General features: G+C 38.9%; 1 protein-coding gene across 1 annotated transcript in view; it reads left to right on the top strand.

Annotated features, from left to right (window-relative positions):
• The window catches only part of LOC117386713 (protein unc-13 homolog C), a 61962-nt gene extending 46377 nt beyond the window's left edge, over nt 1–15585 (top strand). Inside the window, exons 21-32 of the mRNA XM_055232479.1 lie at nt 8–85; nt 1361–1438; nt 2650–2676; nt 5008–5096; nt 5729–5866; nt 7668–7791; nt 8141–8200; nt 8743–8823; nt 9834–9981; nt 12106–12198; nt 13225–13384; nt 14126–15585. Coding sequence (XP_055088454.1) covers nt 8–85; nt 1361–1438; nt 2650–2676; nt 5008–5096; nt 5729–5866; nt 7668–7791; nt 8141–8200; nt 8743–8823; nt 9834–9981; nt 12106–12198; nt 13225–13384; nt 14126–14411 — 1362 coding nt within the window. The 3' untranslated portion in view covers nt 14412–15585. The remainder of the gene's footprint in view (nt 1–7; nt 86–1360; nt 1439–2649; nt 2677–5007; nt 5097–5728; nt 5867–7667; nt 7792–8140; nt 8201–8742; nt 8824–9833; nt 9982–12105; nt 12199–13224; nt 13385–14125) is intronic.
• The last annotated feature ends 3731 nt before the right edge of the window (nt 15586–19316 follow it).

Below are 19316 nucleotides of genomic sequence, written 5' to 3'. Positions count from 1 at the left end.
TTTACAGACTATCAACAAAGTTCTTCTGCAGTATGCTGCAATCATATCCAAGGACTTTCATTTGTATTTAGCTAAAGAGAATGTGGTAAGTGCCCACACACAAAGTTTGTCTGTATAACTTTTGTTGCAAACATGGCAGCTATTGTGTAATGTGTGTGTTGTTGGCATGGTAACATTTGGTAAGAGGTTCAGTCAGGTCTTTTCTATACTGAGCCCCCATGATTCAGACAGAATAGTGTCTCTATTAACTGTGCAATTATTCATCACGCCGCATGCAGCTGATTGGGAAAAGTCATTGGTATTTTCAAGGCGCTCTGTCCATTGTTTAATGTGATGGATGACTACACACTAAGCCTTGTGCATGGCCTAATTACAGCACCGGTCTCAGAAGTAAAGGAATGAGAGATAAAGAAGGCACAGCACTGGAGGCAGATGTTTCTCCACTCTGCTGACAGGCTCATTACAACTGTCCGGGAGAAAACAAGAAATGTCCTGTCCTCCTGCGGACATCTGATGGAAAGTGGAATTACACTCAGATGGCATTGTGCACTGGCACAATCACACTGAGGCTTAAGGCTCATTTGACAGTTGCTTACATAATCTGACTAAACAAGAAATACATCCTTTAGTTTGACAATGTTTATGCAATTGGGTTAGTAGTGTGCTACGAATGTATTTTAAATTGTATTAATGCATAATTACATTTTCCTGCCAATTGTTGAATTCATTTTCATTTTTTCACAAGTAAAACATATTAACTTCATCTTCTAAACATATATTGTTTAGAAGAAGAAGAAGAAGAAATTTGACTAGTATAGAATATTATATTGCATTTCAGATCTTTTTACACAAGCTGCTCCTGAAAAGAAACTCTCCATCTTAGCAGGGAATTGAAAGCCACCAATCATCTCATTCACTTTGGGGCAAATAATCTTCTATTATAAGCATCATAATTTACCATGTTGAAATGTGACGCTTGGGGTACATAATTTAGTTTGCATTAGGAAACTTCTTGAAAAAGTTGAAAAATTAGCCATGACCTCCATAGAACCCAAAGTGATTAATGTTTGCCGGCTGTTCCACTTGTGTTGTGGTGCTGCTGGGAATCGATAACGCCTGACATATTCAGTGCAGAGATTTCTCCCCCAGTTGTTAAATGTATTGCATTTCCCAACTGACTGTCGACTCTCTGTGGAAAGATCACGTCTGTGTATAGATGATGTGTCAGAGAATCACCACAAATGGATTTTACAGTTCATATCCAAGAATACGTAGCCTTTCATCAAATTCACACTTATGGCACTGTAATATTGGCAAGAGAAAATAATTGTTAATTAGTTGTTTTGTTTTTTTCCCACAGCCGTGCATTCTTCTCAACAACATTCAACAATTGCGAGTCCAACTGGAGAAGATGTTTGAGTCAATGGGTGGCAAACAGGTCTGTATTTTCAGAGAACACTAAGAGCTGCCATCAATCCCATGTTGTCTTTTTTGTCTTTTCTTTTCGTTTTTCCCTTTTCTATAATATTGTTGAAGAATTACTCCTGCCGACAATATGTCACGTTAATGCAGGCCACTAGCTACGCGCTATTCTTAGAGCTCATTCCACAACAAAGTGATATCAAGGTTTACAGCGCAGCTAGCTATTTCACCAAGTAGAACATAGATTGTAGTGTTGACCAGCACATTTATTTCATCAGATCCTACTACTCGTCCTAGTATTTCGCTCTTTATTTGAAGGAGCAATGTAGACCCACTTTTTACGATCCTAAAAACGTTTTCCTGCGATCCAGTACTCAAAATTTTTTGCAACACATTCTGAACATCCAAATTATGCACCATAACGAGTTTATAAACGCTTTTCACAACTTTCACAGCACTGTAATGTTAACAGCAACTAGCATGCTAACAGTGCACCAGCCTTATTTCCGGATTCGGTGATAATAAAAGTATAAGTAGATAGCGATAGCACACCAGTCGTCTCATTGTGTCCCTAGTTCTACAGCAAGATTTACTTTATTATCTAAAGAAAAGCAGGGAGCTCACAGATGCTGCAATGCACTACCCCAGATTAGAGCTAAATTACTACTACAATTTAGTTAAAGTATAGTTAATTATAGCATCTCCACAAATTTGGTTTTATTATTCCAAAATCTATTGCAGTCCCCAGTGAGTGCTAAGCCTGTATCTTCAACTGCTTAGCTTGTTTTTTTCAGGAAAGGACGGATTTTATGTTGTAAGTAAATTTAAAGCTAGTTATTATGAGATCCTGCTCTAACCAGAGGTGCATAGCGCAGTTATATCAGTATTATGTAAATGACTTTTATCTGGTGCCATTGATGTAAACTGTAAACGTTGACCTTATAAGTGTGTGTACTGTGATCATCAGGCAAACTAATCTGATTGGTTGTGACAGTGTCATCTAGATTATGGACGACTTTTCCTCTATAATGTCTTTTGTAGCCCTGCCCTGCCCTTCCCGTTTGACACTTACATGTGAAATCCTTGTACCTCTCTGTAGTGGAGTACTTTCCCTGTCGACCTAACTTAAATGCATGTCTAACGCCTGTCTTGCCTTTTTTGCGTTGTTTACCTCTATCCCCCTTTTTATTTTTCTCCCCCCTCTGTTCTGTCTCTCTCTGTCTCCAGGAAGAGGGGGTTGTGTCCTTCTGTAAGGTGTGTTCATTATAGGATCCGTCAGCACTACCTTTTTGCCATATAGTCAATGTTACAAATCAAAGCCCACAGCCTGTCCCCCTGCCACCCCTCTCACCCCCTCCCTCCCCTCCAGCCGCATGTGCCACAGAGCATACGAAATCAGAGCAACCCATCAGCCTCCTGGAATAGCCACTCTCCATCCACCCCACTCTCGGGATAGTGGCTCATCTAAGCATCATCGAAAATCATCCAGATTCTTGCTTTTTACCAATTGTCCACTTTTCTATTCATGGCAAATCTATCATATTTATTCAGATTTGATGAGAAATGAAGTGGCTGGCACCAATTTGATCGTCACAGTATTTTCTAGTTAAAATGAGGATTCTGAAACCCAACTTAAGGATTGGTGTAATTTTCTGTTCCTTTTTTAACACATTTACATCTTTCGCTTTCAGTGTTCTAGCATTGTAGGAATTTTCTTAAAAATCTCAATATACACAGTTCCCACAGTTTCATTGCCGATTTATGTAAAGCAGTCTCACATGGAAATTGTTCTGCGAGTGTGTTTACAGACATTTTCATATCAGCAGTTAAATCCCAGAGAGAGAAAGTAATTACCAAGAGCTGTTTTCATTGCTTTACCAATAATAAAAAGATTAACAATAATCTTACTTTGTCCTGTTATCCACATTCATTGACAGTTCACTAACTCCTTTCTACTACTTGGCACAGTGCCTCACTTACTACAACCTTTTAAAATGATAAAGAAGGTGCAGCTAGTGAGTGTATGTTGGAAAAATACACAAAACTGTCTTTCACACTGGATACACGACAACAGTGACAGGTCTGTCAGTGACAGGTCCACCCTGCAGAATTGTAACAAGGACTAGTCATGGAAAATAAGAAATGTGCAGTCATCTTATTTATCTCTGATGTGAAATCTATACAGCCACAGTAAAAATTCATACGATCATCTGCTCCTCTGAAGATCTATTGTAGCTTTGGTATTGACATTTTGGAATCGAGACTGCAGTGAACAGATTATGTGACAAAAGAGAAAAATGTGATAAAGGAAATGTTACTAGCACAAGCTTTCCTTAGCGTGTGAGTACAGTTTCATAAATATCATTCTTAATGTCTGTTAACATCAGAGCATAGCATTTCCTCTGCAGTGCAAGCTCTTATCAGCACATGATATTTTCAAACAGCAGGGTTTTATGTTTTTTTGTTTATATACAGTTAATAACCAATAGAGTGCAGATACAAATGACAAAACAGTATTGTGTACATTTTTCTCCACTATCTATTATTTGCCCAGGAAAAACAAAACAAGGGCAGCTTCTACATGAGGAGTTGTATATTTTATGCTGCTATTACATTTATTTAAGTGTCAGCAGTAGCATGAGGATATGCGCATGCGAACACACAATTTCTCACATTCTGAAGATAAAGGCATGTCTGGGAAATCACAATGTCTATAAAGGTTTAGTTTACACAACCGCTTCCCAGCTGAGCCATTCACCATTAGAGTGTGTGAGAGCAGCATCTCCATGGCTAAGCTTATCAGGCCTAATGTGATGATCTGTCATGCATGTGGTGCCGGGCCTTACACATCCATCTCAGGCACCGCTGCACTTGAGCTACGTGTGTCCTCCACCCATCGATATTTGAACATTTGTACAAGGCCAGCATCCCGACTGTATCCTGTAACATAAACAGCGACTCACAAGAACATCAATACTCCGATTTGTATGGCTGCTGGTCGGAATAGAGAAATAGTGACAGCTATTTACAAATACAAAACAAACCTATTTAAGTTAAATGAGCATCACAGTGGCAATGCACAAACACACACTCATATTGTGACGTACTCGTAAACACAGAGCAAGTCAAATGTGAACATTTTGCACTTTCACTGGCTTTAGATTTCTACTTACTTTCACATTAGTATTGCACAATATATGACAGCTGTATCCTCGATGTTAACAGTGTCAGGACGGGCCGACAGCATCCTCCTGCTCCACTATATTGGTAGCAGTGTAACAAATGCCCTCCCATTTGAGAAAGCGCTGGCTCCACGCTGCTTTGCTGACACCGTGTCTCATGACTCGGCAAGCAGTCATTATGTGCAGCACTCGAAGGTGAGCTGTCCATTGGTATTCTGCTGGATGATCAGCACAGATGGCAGAAACAGAGCGAGGAGGAGGCCACTGCTAAGGCAGGGTACTCTGCTCTGTGTGCCCGCCTCCACACCCCAGCACAGGCACCCTGTCCAGGCACCACTGTTCAAGTCAATGTGGGCTGGTGTAGAATACTAATGATCCTCTGCTTTTTGTCTCCTCCTGACAGCTGGATGCAGAGGCCAGTGATCTGCTGAAAGAACTGCAAAATAAACTCAACACAGTGCTGGATGAGCTCAGCGGAGTGTTCGGATCAAGGTTTGTATTCTACTAATGGGCAATCACTAAAAATATTGTTCTCAATTAGCATTCATTTTGAGTTAGTTTGAATGTTGAAGCTTTTGGACCAAAAATTAAAAGAAAAGATTGTCTCTGCGTGTTTGGAAATTATAGTTTTAGTAGTTTTAAGTGTTAATTATCAAAAATCAACATGCAAATAGCACAGTGGTCTGCATCAAGGGTCAGCAACTACTGCAAACTACAAACCGACCTGCGGGCCATCTAGTACTAGGACCAAAAAGAGACCAAAAAGAGACCAAAAAGAGACCAAAAAAGAGACCAAAAATGGACCAAAAAGAGACCAAAAAGAGACCAAAAAAGAGACCAAAACGAGACCAAAACGAGACCAAAATGAGACCAAAGTAGCAATACATATTTTTACTCTTATAACAGATGTTTGAAAACTTTGTGGAATAATTTGTAAGCCAAACAAAAGTTGAACTATAAAAATGATAAACCATGCACGATGCCAGCCAGTCTACTTTTATCATTCTATAATTGGTGCCTCAATAATGCTCCTTGACCCTCGTGTTTACCCAACTCTAAAAGCCAAAAGCCAAAGTATCCGAGCTGAACGGGATGTAATGTGTTATGTTTTGTTTTGTTTACAGTTTCAAACCTGTAATAGAAGACTGTGTAAAGCAAATGAACACAGAGCTGGTGCAGATGAAAGGTCCAATCAAAGGCAGTAACCCCGCGATGGATGCTGAGACTGTTCTACGACCGCTCATGGACCTCCTGGATAAAAAGTAAGAAAAGACATGACCAAGAAGTGTGTTTTGTTTCTCAGTTAATTATTCTTCATTCAAAGGAAAACTGTAGTTGATGATAAAATAGAGAGAAAGGGCATGGGGTTTGTTTATAGATGTGTCCATATGAATCCTGCATATTGTGTCCTGGGGCTTGTTGACACACTGCATCAAATACTGCATGACTCAAAGACATTATGTATCTGAATGTTATTTATTCTCTGCTCAAGACTATTTATGTGCATTTTATTTATCAAGGAAATAAAAAATAACAATATGGGGCAACTCAAACTATGTTATTTACAGTTCCTCTGAAATAGTAAACGTGTAAGTGTTGTACAGATCCTGGCAAAGGTCTTGGAGGCTATATTTATCAGGAAGAACAATCCTTTAAACAGAAATGGGGGTCTAAGGTACAACTTGTCACGCATTTACTTGTACAACTCCATCCTCAGAGCAAAACGAAAAACAAACAAAGCTGTTGGACCAACCAGAGTATTGTGATAGGAGTTAGATAACTTTAGGCTCATCTGCGGATTTGACTAATAACAGATACACCTTACTGTAAACCTAGTAGTTATCTCCTCCCTTTAAACAAATATTCAAGCAAATCCATTGCCAGAGATATGTCAGAACTCAAAAAGAAAACATATTCACTTCACTTTGCTACAGTTGTAAATATAACACCAAATGACGGTGAATTATTATTATAAAGACAAGCAATTATGTCCTTTTTGTATGTTTTTTTCAGTGTTTCATTAGAGAAAATGGCAGTGTTTTGGATGTAATAACTAGTTACATTGCGTTTAAATCTGTTTTTTCGTTCCCTTCTCTGCTAGTCATTGTTCTGTAAGTCAACATAAAGTGATAAAAGAGGGATGAAGGACAGCGCGTTGGACTAAAACAACAGTTGTGTTGTCTGCTGCTCTGTGGTTATGTTGTAATTACAGGAAAGATGCAGACTACAGTTACTCAAAGACAAATCGTGACTGCAGAAGAGCTTTATTTTTCAATGGCATAGTGTTTTTTCTTACTGATGTTTGCCTACTGAAGCTTTGCATATTCAAATTTCCACAATGCCAATTCTGTGATCGTATTGCAAAGAATGAGGCAACTGCTTTTTCCGCCACTCTATTTGTGAATGTCAAGGGATTCAACCAATGACTTGTATATACTTTTATGGCAATCTTGAAGGAACCAAAGCGATGATATGGTTCAACTGAGCTCAGAGAATTGCTTTGGGCCATTTGTCACTGCAACATTGAGGCCAGCAGGGTATTACAGTGAATCCTCTTAATGATATGGAAATACAAAATCCTTCCTCCTGTTTCTAAGACTATGCTTGTAGAATAGGGTAAGATTAAAAGAGGACACCCCATTTGATGAAGTGTGTTTCTTTCTCAGCTAATTAGTGGTATTTACTAAAACATCATAAGTATAGCATCAAAAACTTTGCCTGGTTTGACCTATTTATTTGGGCTGCACGGATTTTGTTTTGCGATTGTGCTTAGATTTGCAATATATGTTTAAAACGTAAGATTCTATTGAGAGTACAGATTGATTTGAGAGAAGATATATATACAATATGAACTGATAAACAAATTGACAGTCCAAGGAGTGTCAGAATAAGACTTTTCAATAAACAGACAGGATGTTTTGTTCTTCATAGAGGACATTCTATTATCTAAACAACTTCTGCCTTTGTGATTTGATAATTGCACCAACTGGAATTGATTGTAATATTGTGTGCATATTGTGCAGCCCTACTAATAGTAATAATATTATTGAATTTTGTTTTTAGCTTGATGTTATTTGCCAAGATCTGTGAGAAGACTGTTTTGAAGCGGGTCCTAAAAGAGCTTTGGAAGATAGTGTTGAATACTATAGAGAGAACCATCGTTTTGCCACCGCTGAGTGACCAAAGTGTAAGTCTCTGTGTGGTTTTCCATTTCCGCTCCTCACATATCCATCTTCCTGACCTCCCTCTTCTGCTCCACCTGTTTCTACTCCCCTCACTTTCCTCCCATCTGTTCAGTTTGCTCATAACACTGAAATTATGGAGATTACAGCACATGGCAGGTTATTCTTTCATATGGTTAATCTTTGAACCAGGGTCGTCATTTTCATCTTTGTATTTCATCATTTGTAGCTTGTCTTTCTTTGTTGTCTTTGTTAGTTTTAAGTGACATCATACATTTTTACTTGTTTTCATATTTGTTTTACTTCATTGGCACCAGGTAGAAATAACAAACCATTTTTTTCTCACACAAATAGCAAGGAGCTCAGATGATCTTCAGTGCTGCCAAGGATCTAGGACAACTTTCCAAATTGAAGGTAATATTCATTACAAGACATTGTGGGGATATTGTATCATACCTTTTATTTGATATTCCCACACATGTTATTAAAATCATCAGTGGTCCCCATAGCCCCCATCAGGTAAAATAACTAACTATAATCTGAGATGGATATAAACTGAATAGAATTTAAATGTGATTTAGACGAAGAGAGATCTTTTATTATTGTCTGTGTTTTTGTAAATCTCCAAATGGTGAGCTTAAAAATGTGTGAGTGGGCAGGGACCCAAGAGCCAGAGAAAAGTCTATTATTTTCCAACATCTGTAGTGGTATTATCTTTTGTCATTTGGTTCTTGGAAAAGGTTTTGTATACAGGATTACTGCAGCTAATGTACCTAGGAATTAATGTAGCCATTAAAGTAATTTAAAATGTACTTTTTTTGATATAACCATCACTATGAGGAAAGGTCTGTATCCAAGTCATGTTTATTGTCTTGTAAGTGAAGAGTTTCACATTAGGTTGTAAAAAGTAACATAAAATAAAATACACTGAACTTAAAGCACTCATGTTTTTGCAGGAGCATGCTTTTCGAGAGGAAGCCCGGAGTTTAACTCCACGACAATGTGCAGCCATGGACTTGGTGCTTCCCACCATCAAGGTAAGCCTTATGTTCTGTGAATATTCACTATGTCTTTGTGCAAATGTGTAAAAAAAAATTGTTGATTTTAAGAGTAAAACAATGAACTGCTCTGTGCTATCAAGTGCTAGCAAAAGAAAAACTGGATTACTACTAATTTATTGCTATGCAGCTGTTTGTTGTCAAGGGACAAGAGACAATTTCAAGATCCGAGTTCTTCAGGGACAAAAGAAGAGTTATAGCATGGAGCTGCTGAGGGCTTACAGCATCATAAAGTGCTGAGGAGTCTAATTGATTTATATGTCTCTGAAGACAGTACCTGCAGCTTTATATCACTCACATGGCCGCTTCCTGTTCATTTGTATTCCAATGAGTGCATTCTACGAACATACTTTATAATGGCATAGAAGAGCTGGTGTGCTGAGCCAATATACACAGTGTAAAAATATTTGAAATCTGTATTATTAAAATGAATCTAATCAAATATTATTAATAACTACTGGGGTACATGAGCATTTAGCTTGACTGATGAGTCAAATGGAATATTATAAAGCTTCTGTAAACAGTGGGCAGTAGGGTGCACTTTAGAAAGTAATGTGCTGCTCACAACTATTGTTGCACACAGACTGACTGATTATTAACTGGCATCGTAGTGGATCCCTCTTTAGGCTTATACAATATTCACTGGTGTAATCAAGGCCATTTTCTTAATAAGCACTGTCTATGGCCTCTGCTCCACCTCCACACGTGGGCGTGTTGACAGAATGGAAAGGACTGCAGAGCCGTCTGTCCGCAGTACTAAGTCTTATCATTAGGACAAATGCATTAACGCACAAGTATGGGGTAGAGTCTAAACGCTGGGTAATTAGACGTAGAAGAGGCACTTACAGCTCTCCTCATCTTTGTCTGCTGCACCATGTCCACTGCCTACTGTCCTTGAAATCCCACACTGTTACCATGCCTGCTAATTATGTCTGCTAAGAGCTGAAGATGTTAAATTAGAAAACAGTTGTCTTTTCTTTTTATTCTAGCAATATTTCCATGCTGGTGGAAATGGACTGAAGAAAACCTTCTTGGAAAAGAGTCCTGATATGAAGTCGCTCAAATACGCTCTCAGCCTTTACACTCAACCTACAGATGCCTTGATCAAGAAATATATATGCACGCAAACCTCTCAAGGTAAGCACTTAGCAATTCAAAGTTTGCTCGAAAGACAGTGGGTGACATTTGAAGATAAGATAAGAGAACCGTTTATTAGTTCCACATGGGAGAAATTCCAGCAAAGAGTACAAAAATAGTAGGGGAATAAAAGATGTGCAATCAAAAATAGCTAAGATAAATAACTAATAAAAATGTGACCATTTAACTATAATAATTGAATATAATTGTTAAGATTTAAAAGGATATAAAAAACAACTAAATACAACGAGCAAGTAGTATAAAACTCTAAATAGCAGGCTAAGTGACTTGTATGTGTATTGTACCGGTGGTGTTTCACAATATGATACAGTATTGCAGATGATTACTACCGGTGGATGACATTTATAGGGTTAACAGTTTTCATTGTACAGCCTGACAGTAGCAGTAAGAAAAGCCTATACAGTAGACTAACACCCAATTTAAATTCCCTTCACCTTTGTTTTTGTGTTGTGTCTCCTGTAAAGCACCATCCTGATAATTTAATATTGTTCAAAGCAATATTTCTCCCATTTATCCCGTCCTCCTCAGTGACCTACTTTGTATACTGTTGCCTTGCTCATCTGGCTGCGTCGGGGCATTTGTTATGTCTCTTTCTGTAATAGCTTCGGGTGTCCTGCATGTTTTGGGGGGGATTGGGCTCAGCGGGCCATTGGTGCTGTGAGCTTGTGGTGCCTCAACTTGCTCATCCTTGCAGAACACAGTGTAAGCTGCAGGAGGCGGGAGCAGGCAGCTAACGGGCCAATCAGAGCCTCCAGTTCTTCTTACTAGTAGATGGGGAATGGTGCTGTGCTATTTTCAGACAATTTTATGTGCCCCCTTAATTGACCGTGTCATTGTGCTCTGCTTTTAACTTACAGTGTGATGTTTAACAGGGTTTACTCTGATGGCGCCAAATGGAGTTAGCGAGGTGCTTGATGTGCAGTGGGCTTTTAGGAAAATGAATGTCATGCACTGGTTTGTTATTGTCAGGCACTGAATCATATGTGCGCTTACATTTGTTTGGAAGAAGAATGGCATCGTATGTGTAATTGATTCTGCATCGCAAATCCATTCATCAGAGTATACCTACAATAAACCCACATAGGAATATTAGAGGCATGCTGGCGATTGCGTTTGAATAGCAAACAGCCTAGTGCGGTACATTATTTCTCTACTTTGTGCTCAGATGTAAACAAAACATTTGGATTTGATTCACAATTCCATTTCATAGATTGCATACCCCTGTGTATACTGTACATTCAGACTATTCGTACTTGATTGTGTGGGCAAACAATTTATGAAATGTCTTGCTGTTGTTTGCAGTTGAACAGAATAAGGAATGAGCAGAACTTTTTATCATTACAAGAAAAGGATTTGAAAAGTCAGTATAGTTTTAGTTGACGTCATTACCATTTTTAGTGCAGCCCAGACGACCATTATGAGAGGACCATTTGAAGAGTATCTGTCTTCCTAAATGTAAAAAGAACATATTGATAAGCCATTGGATGCCCACAATCTGTAGACTTTCAGTGTTGAACAGCTGTGCAACTGTAACATGATGCGATGTAATAGTCCCAGTCCCATCATGCATTAGCACCAGAGAGACACATGGTAAGCAATCAGTTCTAATTGTTTCCTGGCAACAGCGTGTCCCTTTGAAAGTGCAGGGGCAATGCTAATGCAAATATAGCTGTAATACTTTTATCCCTTCAAAATAAATGCTGTATAAATTTGGAGTTTGACTGGGACGTTATTGTATATTTATTACGGCGTCATGCTCCATCAGCTTTTGGTCTCAGCCTTTAAAACAATGCTATTTTATGTCTGATGCTGGGGTTTTCATGTAGCCTCAAGCAAAAGGAAACCCTGGCTTTGTTTGTTACTGTGACGCCATAGGGGGTAAAACCAGTTTGCTCTCTTACTGTTAATCTAGCATTCAGCACACAAGGTTGTTTTTTTTTTCTCGCCTGCATACATTTTCTAAAATAAAAAAGAGACTTTGTTTTTCTCTGGCCTCTACTTTCATCTGTATTCTGCCCCTTTCTTCTGTCTCTTTCAACATCTTTGATTATCGCAGAGCCACTTTTCCCCAATCCTCTTGTTGCTGTTTTGGTGTGTGTCCAGGTCAGTCATCCAATGGATCAGTGGGGGAGGTGTCAATGCAAGTGAATCTCATCTCTCATCCTGGCACCGGGGAGCACAAAGTCAGCGTCAAGGGTGAGCTTTTTGGCATCACACACACCTCCTTTATTAAAGCTTGTATTTAAATAAATGGCTGTTGCTGCATGGGGACATGGCATTTCTATGACAACTGGACTTTGAATTCTGGCTTCAGATCGAAATGTGAGCATGTGGAAATTATTTATTCCAAGCACAAAGATTATTTGGTCCATAATTAAAAGAAAAACAAGATACAAAAATGCACGACAACCAAATTAGATAAGAAACGTAACTAATAACCTAAGATAATGTCACTGTGACAATTGATAAACTTTTTACACAGGAACTTTGTGTGCCTGTAACATTCCTTTTACAAACACCCATGGCTACCTGTCTAATTTTATTACATTACACAAGTAATTTTGTAGATCTGTTAAAATTATTGGAGTCCCAGAGGTAACACACTGTGTATTGTATCATATTTTATTAGAACCAGCAATGGCTATTCAGTGTCAGTGTGTATTTTTTACTTCACTGGTTTGCACTCGTTTACTTGTCACTGGTCGTAAGGTTATACCTGATTGGGTCTTCCATCCCAGAATAATAAATGTACCCACTGTTGTCTATACTAAGCATTCTTCGAATAGCACTTGTGATAAGCTCTGTGCCTCCCACAGTCCACCATATGCTGCCGTTTTAATTGGCTGCTTCACCGTATAAAGGCAAATGGATCATCGTTGCTATGGTGATTTGGATTTTGAGACTCATATTTAAGACTTCTCTATGTATTATGTTCTATAAAGCTAGTTTATTTTATTTCTGTCAATACTGCGATCACAGAGCAGAAGAAAAATTATTCAGTGAAAAGAAATGTTTCTGTTCTCTCTCAAGCTGCCAATAGCAGTCATAGTGGTACATCTCATTCATTCTGTCGGATTCACATTTGCTGACTTCAGGCTTTTCTTTATTAAATGCTTAGATAGAATTTTCATCTCTCATAACAAAAGCGTCCACTGCGTTGGTAAATAAAGTCTACCTATGTGTCACCAACATGTCTCTGATGGACTTGTGTTCTTCTCGCAGTGGTGGGGGTGAACAACCTCATATGGCAGACCAACGCCATGTTCCGACCGTTTGTGGAAGTGAACGCCGTTGGACCACACCTGGCTGACAAGAAACGCAAATTCAGCACCAAGACCAAGAACAACAATTGGTCACCAAAGTACAACGAAACATTCCAGTAGTAAGTAATATAGTGAGCGTTAGGTCAATTGTGTGCTTTGTGTCTTTGTGCAAATTTCCCTCAACTGCAGAAAGAAGAGATTAGAGATGTAAAACAGAATTGTGGATACAGCAGCGTGATCAATGCTGGCTGCCAGTTAAATAGAGATGTACCTAGATTTACACCTCTCATTGTATAGATTTTACAAAGTTTGTAATTGCTGTGGATAATTAGAAAGCAGCCCAAAGAAAAAGCTGACTGAGAAGAACAGTTCATTAAAATAGAAACGTTCATTTCACTCACATAAAAGTTATACAATGAGTATGTTTTTACTGAAGAAATGTCACCCAGACAGACGCTGTAAGTGACTCCTTTGTCCAGATCGGAACAAAAGCGAGTGTCAGTGACTTGAACATTGTTTACAGCTGTGTTCATTCACTCGCACGGACCTAAGTACTCTTAAGAAAAAGCCTGGTCAAACCCATGTATGTAGTGGCCTGGCACTCAATTATTTCATATATTAAAATAAAACCTCTTTGACCCCAGTACAGTATGGTGTACACAGTCAGTCCACTATACAATGTCTGCATCTATTTGAGTGTTTTTTTTATCGACGACACACCAGGAAGACGTTGTTAGTACTGTGATCCTGAGACTCCTCTGTGATTGACTGGACCCATATATCACTGTTTAAAAAATGTAAAACACAGGGCCTTTAACAATGACCCCTTGTATTGACTTTCTCATGTTTTCCCTGTGCAGTGTCCTGAGTAATGAACACGGTCCGGAGTACTACGAGCTGCATGTCTCAGTGAAGGACTACTGTTTTGCACGGGAGGATCGCATCATAGGCATGACTGTCATTCCACTGCGAGAGCTGGCTGACTCAGGCAGCTGCTCAGCCTGCTACCCTCTGGTCAAGAGCATCTGTATGGACGAAACTGGCCTCACAATCATGAGGATACTCTCCCAAAGGACCAACGACGAAGTGGCTAAAGAGTTTGTGCGCTTAAAGACGGACACGCGCTCAGCGGAGGAGGTGTCATAACTGTGCTAAATGCAGTATTAGGATTTGAAGAGTTGTCATGTCTTAAGCTAGTAAGTACACAGGTATGAAGCAGTAGCAACAGATGTTCAGTCAGGAAAGGGCTGGAATCAGCAGGTGGAGGAGATTTCCAAAGAATCAGAGAGTGGAGTCACAGGCAGCGAGCGGGCGTGCGCGAGAGAGAGAGAGTTGTGTTTGTTTGTTTGTTTTGTGCATGTGCGTAACATCTGTTGGAATGTTCATTTTAAACTACAGTATGTACAAGTGTTTACTTACCGTATGCTTACTATTAAGTACTATATTCTACAAATTATGTTACTGAGACATGAAAAACCTTTTGTACAACATTTAGTCTTTTTGAACTGAGATTCGTTCCAATGAAGTGCCAAACCAGTGAAAAAAGAACAAACCAACATATATGAAATATGGTGAACATAGTATGTTTGAAAATTTGCTCGATTCTTTTGTCCGGTGTAAGTCAGTTTCTGGCTGTGTGGCGTTCTGATTGTTGCAGAGTTTTTCGTTTTTGACCTTGTTTGGCTTCACGTTCTTCCACACAGCACTGTTGTGCATGTCTTTTCTGGGCCATGTCTCTCCCATGATTCCACAGTGACCATCGAGCAGGGTCCTACCCCTTGCCTTCAAACTCTTTGTATTTTAAGTCGTCCTAAAAGATGTTTTTTTAAATGGCGATGACTGCTATGTAAACCTTCATAGGTGTTTGTAATTTTATAATCATGACAACAATGACGACAGCCTCCAGTGCTAAAGTTCTGATCGGATGGAGAGGGTTCTTTTTCTTTGGATTCACACTCATTGGTTTTGCCATCAGCTTCCAGCCTTTCTGAATGACCACTGTGAACATGAGCTTTGGAAGGCAAGCTTACAAGACATTGGTAACAGTATATTTTTCTTTGGATTTATATGATAACTTTGTTTCTGATAAACTGCCAAAGTTATATAAAATATTTGTACAAAGCAATCCATTTCATGTATGGAGTTCTATATGTACATGTTATTTATTTCATTTACAAAGCTTAATATTTGATTGTTGATAGAGCAGTAATAAGACTTTATTTTTTTGCTGTAAAACAGATCAAAGTTGCACATGTTACTTTATCACACAGTTCTATCTGCTTTGATCATTGATTTAAATTATTTTTCTTCATAAAGGAAAGAGTCTAACATTTGGAAAATATGCAACATTCCTATGTATTGCACTGATGGCGAATTGTATGTCATGTAAATATATTTAGTGAGATATTGTACAAAAGTCTACTTTTCTTTAATGTGCATAAAGTATGTTCAAATGTGACTGGGGTTTGTAATTCTCTGCGACACCAATACATCACCCCATTTGAGCTGAGGCAATTGTTTTGATTATACAATCTTGTACTTTCTAGTAAATAACAGCAGATAAAAGGATGCCATCATAAATACATAAAAGGGTCTAAATGAAACTTTAGGGATAAATCAATTGTCGAGTATAAACAAAATGTTTTGGTCCTGCCTCAGGACAACCTTTGTTTCAGTTACATTATGTATTTATTTATGCTTTCAGCTTTCAACCTTAAATTAATTCTTGGCCCCAATTAGAAAAGATTATGTTTATTCTGCTCTAAAGCAACAAATGTATTAAATCTCCCAAAACCTAAGAGTGCTGGCGAGTGGTCATAACTTATCTACAGGTCCAATTATGCAGAGAGCTGTGTTGTGCAGACCTCAAGCTAATATACAAGAGCAAGATGTTAAGTAGAATTTCTAAAGGGTAATGCTATAATCCCAAATGACAAAAACCAGCACAGAAGTGAACTAAATGTCTCCCCAGGACATCTTTGTATCAGAAATGCCACTGTCTGTAATTACCTGTGTCCGGGTCAGAACAGCCAGACTAGAGTTAGTCCATCTGTCAGTGTCGCCATGTTGCCTTTTTCTTCACGGCTGTGGTCTGGTCCAAACACCAAAGGGCAAAAGCAAAACGAGATATCACTGACAACAGACTGAAGCACTACTGAGATAATAGGACAGGCATTGTTGAACATAAAATACCAAACAGCCGTCTCTCCGCATGATGGGATTAGGGCCAATTATTCATACACAGCCCTGTTGTGTGATGTGGCCTCCTCAATTAATGTTTGATTACATGTCATTTATTGTGAAACCAACAGAGGTGGAATATAAATTGAATAAATCTTTGGTTTTTGACTTTCTGAACTAGCAGAATGGCAAATGTGGAAAAGTAATATTTTGAGTATTCCCATTTGAGTGATATTACGTTGTAACACTAGACTAGTATAACCTTGTAGTACTAAAATCTAGAAGTGCCAGAGAAGGCTAATCCACCAGCCCTTGCTCATAAGACATAGTAATGAAACCGATTCATAGCCTCTCTCTATGCCACAATATAGCTCTGTTAATGTAAGGACTCATAATAGGAGGACTATGCTCCGTTTTGTGCCAAACCATAAATCTTATTTGTGTAATGGGCAATTAGAGACAGTGAAATAAGAGAATAAAGGGAAACGCCAAGGAGTTAAATACATCTGCAGACAGAACTGTCTATCCTGGGGGGAAAACATTAGGCTAACTCACTCATGTAGGACTGCCAACAGCACAATTACATCAACTCTGACTTCTCCAACCTTGACCTGTTATTTGCATATGGTAAATTCCTCCAGGAATTTTATCATCATCTGCAGTGCATTTCAAAGGACAAGGAGAGATGTGGATGCCAACACAATGATCTCTGCTGGAATATTCTATGGTAAGAGTATATACATTGTTGAGTGAAAGTATGAACAAAGAATTAATTCATCAAATTTGTTGATTAAAATATTGTACACAAAGCTGTTTATTTGCATGGCATTGGCATGGTAAAAAATCACTGTGAATATGCAGTGCTGGTCTGCCTGTACGGTATTGTGTTTGCGTCTCCAGTCTGAACTCAGTGTGTCCTTCAGAGCACATTGGAGGGAAGATTGATGGAGGGCACCTCACTTGAGAGATTACTCACTCGCAGCAGCCTCTGGATCAGAATGGGTCCACTGGAAACTTTGGGAATCTAATTTGAGATGAACTTGATACAAAGCAATCTCTCCACTGCACCAGACGATATGTAAGGGCATTTCCAACCATCTACAGTGTATGCCATTAACCTTATGCACTCCTTCATATATACTCTCTTATGTAGTGACTGGTGCCCGGTCCGACCCCACTTGAGCCACTAATGACTTATTAATAATGTCATGTGCACTAAAAGGTCAGACCTAGTTTTCTGGATGAGAGCCTTAATTACAAAATTATTATAATTTCACTCACAGCCATTAAGTGGTCATAATATTAAGTACATATGTAAAATGTCACATGTAAATAACTTTAATACAGATCATCAAACCACAGTGTCACATGAACTGTGAACAGCTATTATACTGTAGTACTCATCAAATTCAGAAAGCTTTTACTCCTATATCAATATGAGGATTTCTTATATAATTCAAGTCATTCAAAAATGTCATGTTTTTCCTCTCATGTGTAGCTCCCTGTACCCTTGTGTCCACCTCGGCTGGGACAAACCTGCAGCCTACTTCATCTCCCTGGGGCCCTCCTCTCTCCCCTCCATCACCGCTGTCTGGCGCACCTCCGCTCTCCGTTTGTGTACTTTAATAAATCATCAGCACCTCTTGTCTGGGGGGACTGCGTACACTTACTTGGCCCATATACAGTATGTGCTGGGGCTTCACAACATTCAGGTATTTCTGGGTTGTAGCCTCGGCAGGTAAATATATAAACAAACATGTTGTTTTCGGTATATTTTGGGACATTGGCTCGCACATAATAATTTGAAGTTCCAGAAGTAAAAACGAAAAGTTCTTGCTCCTTCAAAATGCACACTCTACTTATCTTCTTGTCTTGTTACTGGCTCTACTACTTTTCCTTCCACAGACTTGGCTGCTACTTCTACTTAGGGCTTGGCAGTGTGATTGAATTGTGAGTGGATCCACCCCATGGATTTCAGAATCATGAAAAATTAGGACAGCAGCCATAGATATTAATAATTAAAACAAAATGTCACATCATTTGAATGGTGAGACTTCTAAATCTTGCCTGTAACCAGAACCAGAGACCCATGAACAAGATAATCTGTTATTTTTCATATCATCAAATTGTCATTCAGAGTTTTATCAGCTTTATGATCAAACACTTTTCCCCACCCATGCCATGCTCTGAGTGAATTACAGGTGGATTTGACCAGTCAGGTATGCTCTCAAGTGTAGAATATTAGAAGAAGAAAACTCCCATAGCTACCTCATATAGACAGTATAAAAACAAAAACAAAAAGTGTGCAAAGGTTTGGGAAATTTGTGTTTATCACTGGGTTTCCTCTCCATACATCAGATCTGTAACTTCACCTGATACCGTGATCTGCTCATCTCCATGGAGATAGATAACTTTAATGACATTGTGTGAAACATTCCAGGCAACAATTAGGCTACATCTCTATGGAGAAAAGCAGATGACAGACCCTCCACCAGAAAAGTTACACAGTGCTCCAATAAAAGCCTATTATTTTATTTCCTCCAAAAAGTTTTCTTTCACATGACCACAGTGTGCCCTTGACGTATATTTGACCACATACTTGTTGAGATTATGCTGGTAATGGGTCCATAATATTACTGTGTTAGTATTGCTCTTCCTCTCATTAGCCATTGCTGTGGTGACCTCAGCTGCAGCCCCTGGACTTCAGCTCGCCTGTTCTGACCCTGATAGATGAGCTGTTGAACTGAACCGTGACACTGGCTCTCCACCATCGTGGCTAACAACAAGATAATTGCTTCTAGCGCTTGACAGTTTTATGGCAAATGCATGTGACAACAAGAGAAGAGGTGCAAAAACATTATTTATACTCTT

Source organism: Periophthalmus magnuspinnatus, chromosome 3 (assembly GCF_009829125.3).
Source record: "Periophthalmus magnuspinnatus isolate fPerMag1 chromosome 3, fPerMag1.2.pri, whole genome shotgun sequence".
NCBI classification, from domain to species: domain Eukaryota; kingdom Metazoa; phylum Chordata; class Actinopteri; order Gobiiformes; family Gobiidae; genus Periophthalmus; species Periophthalmus magnuspinnatus.
This window is presented reverse-complemented; position numbering and strand designations above follow the sequence as displayed.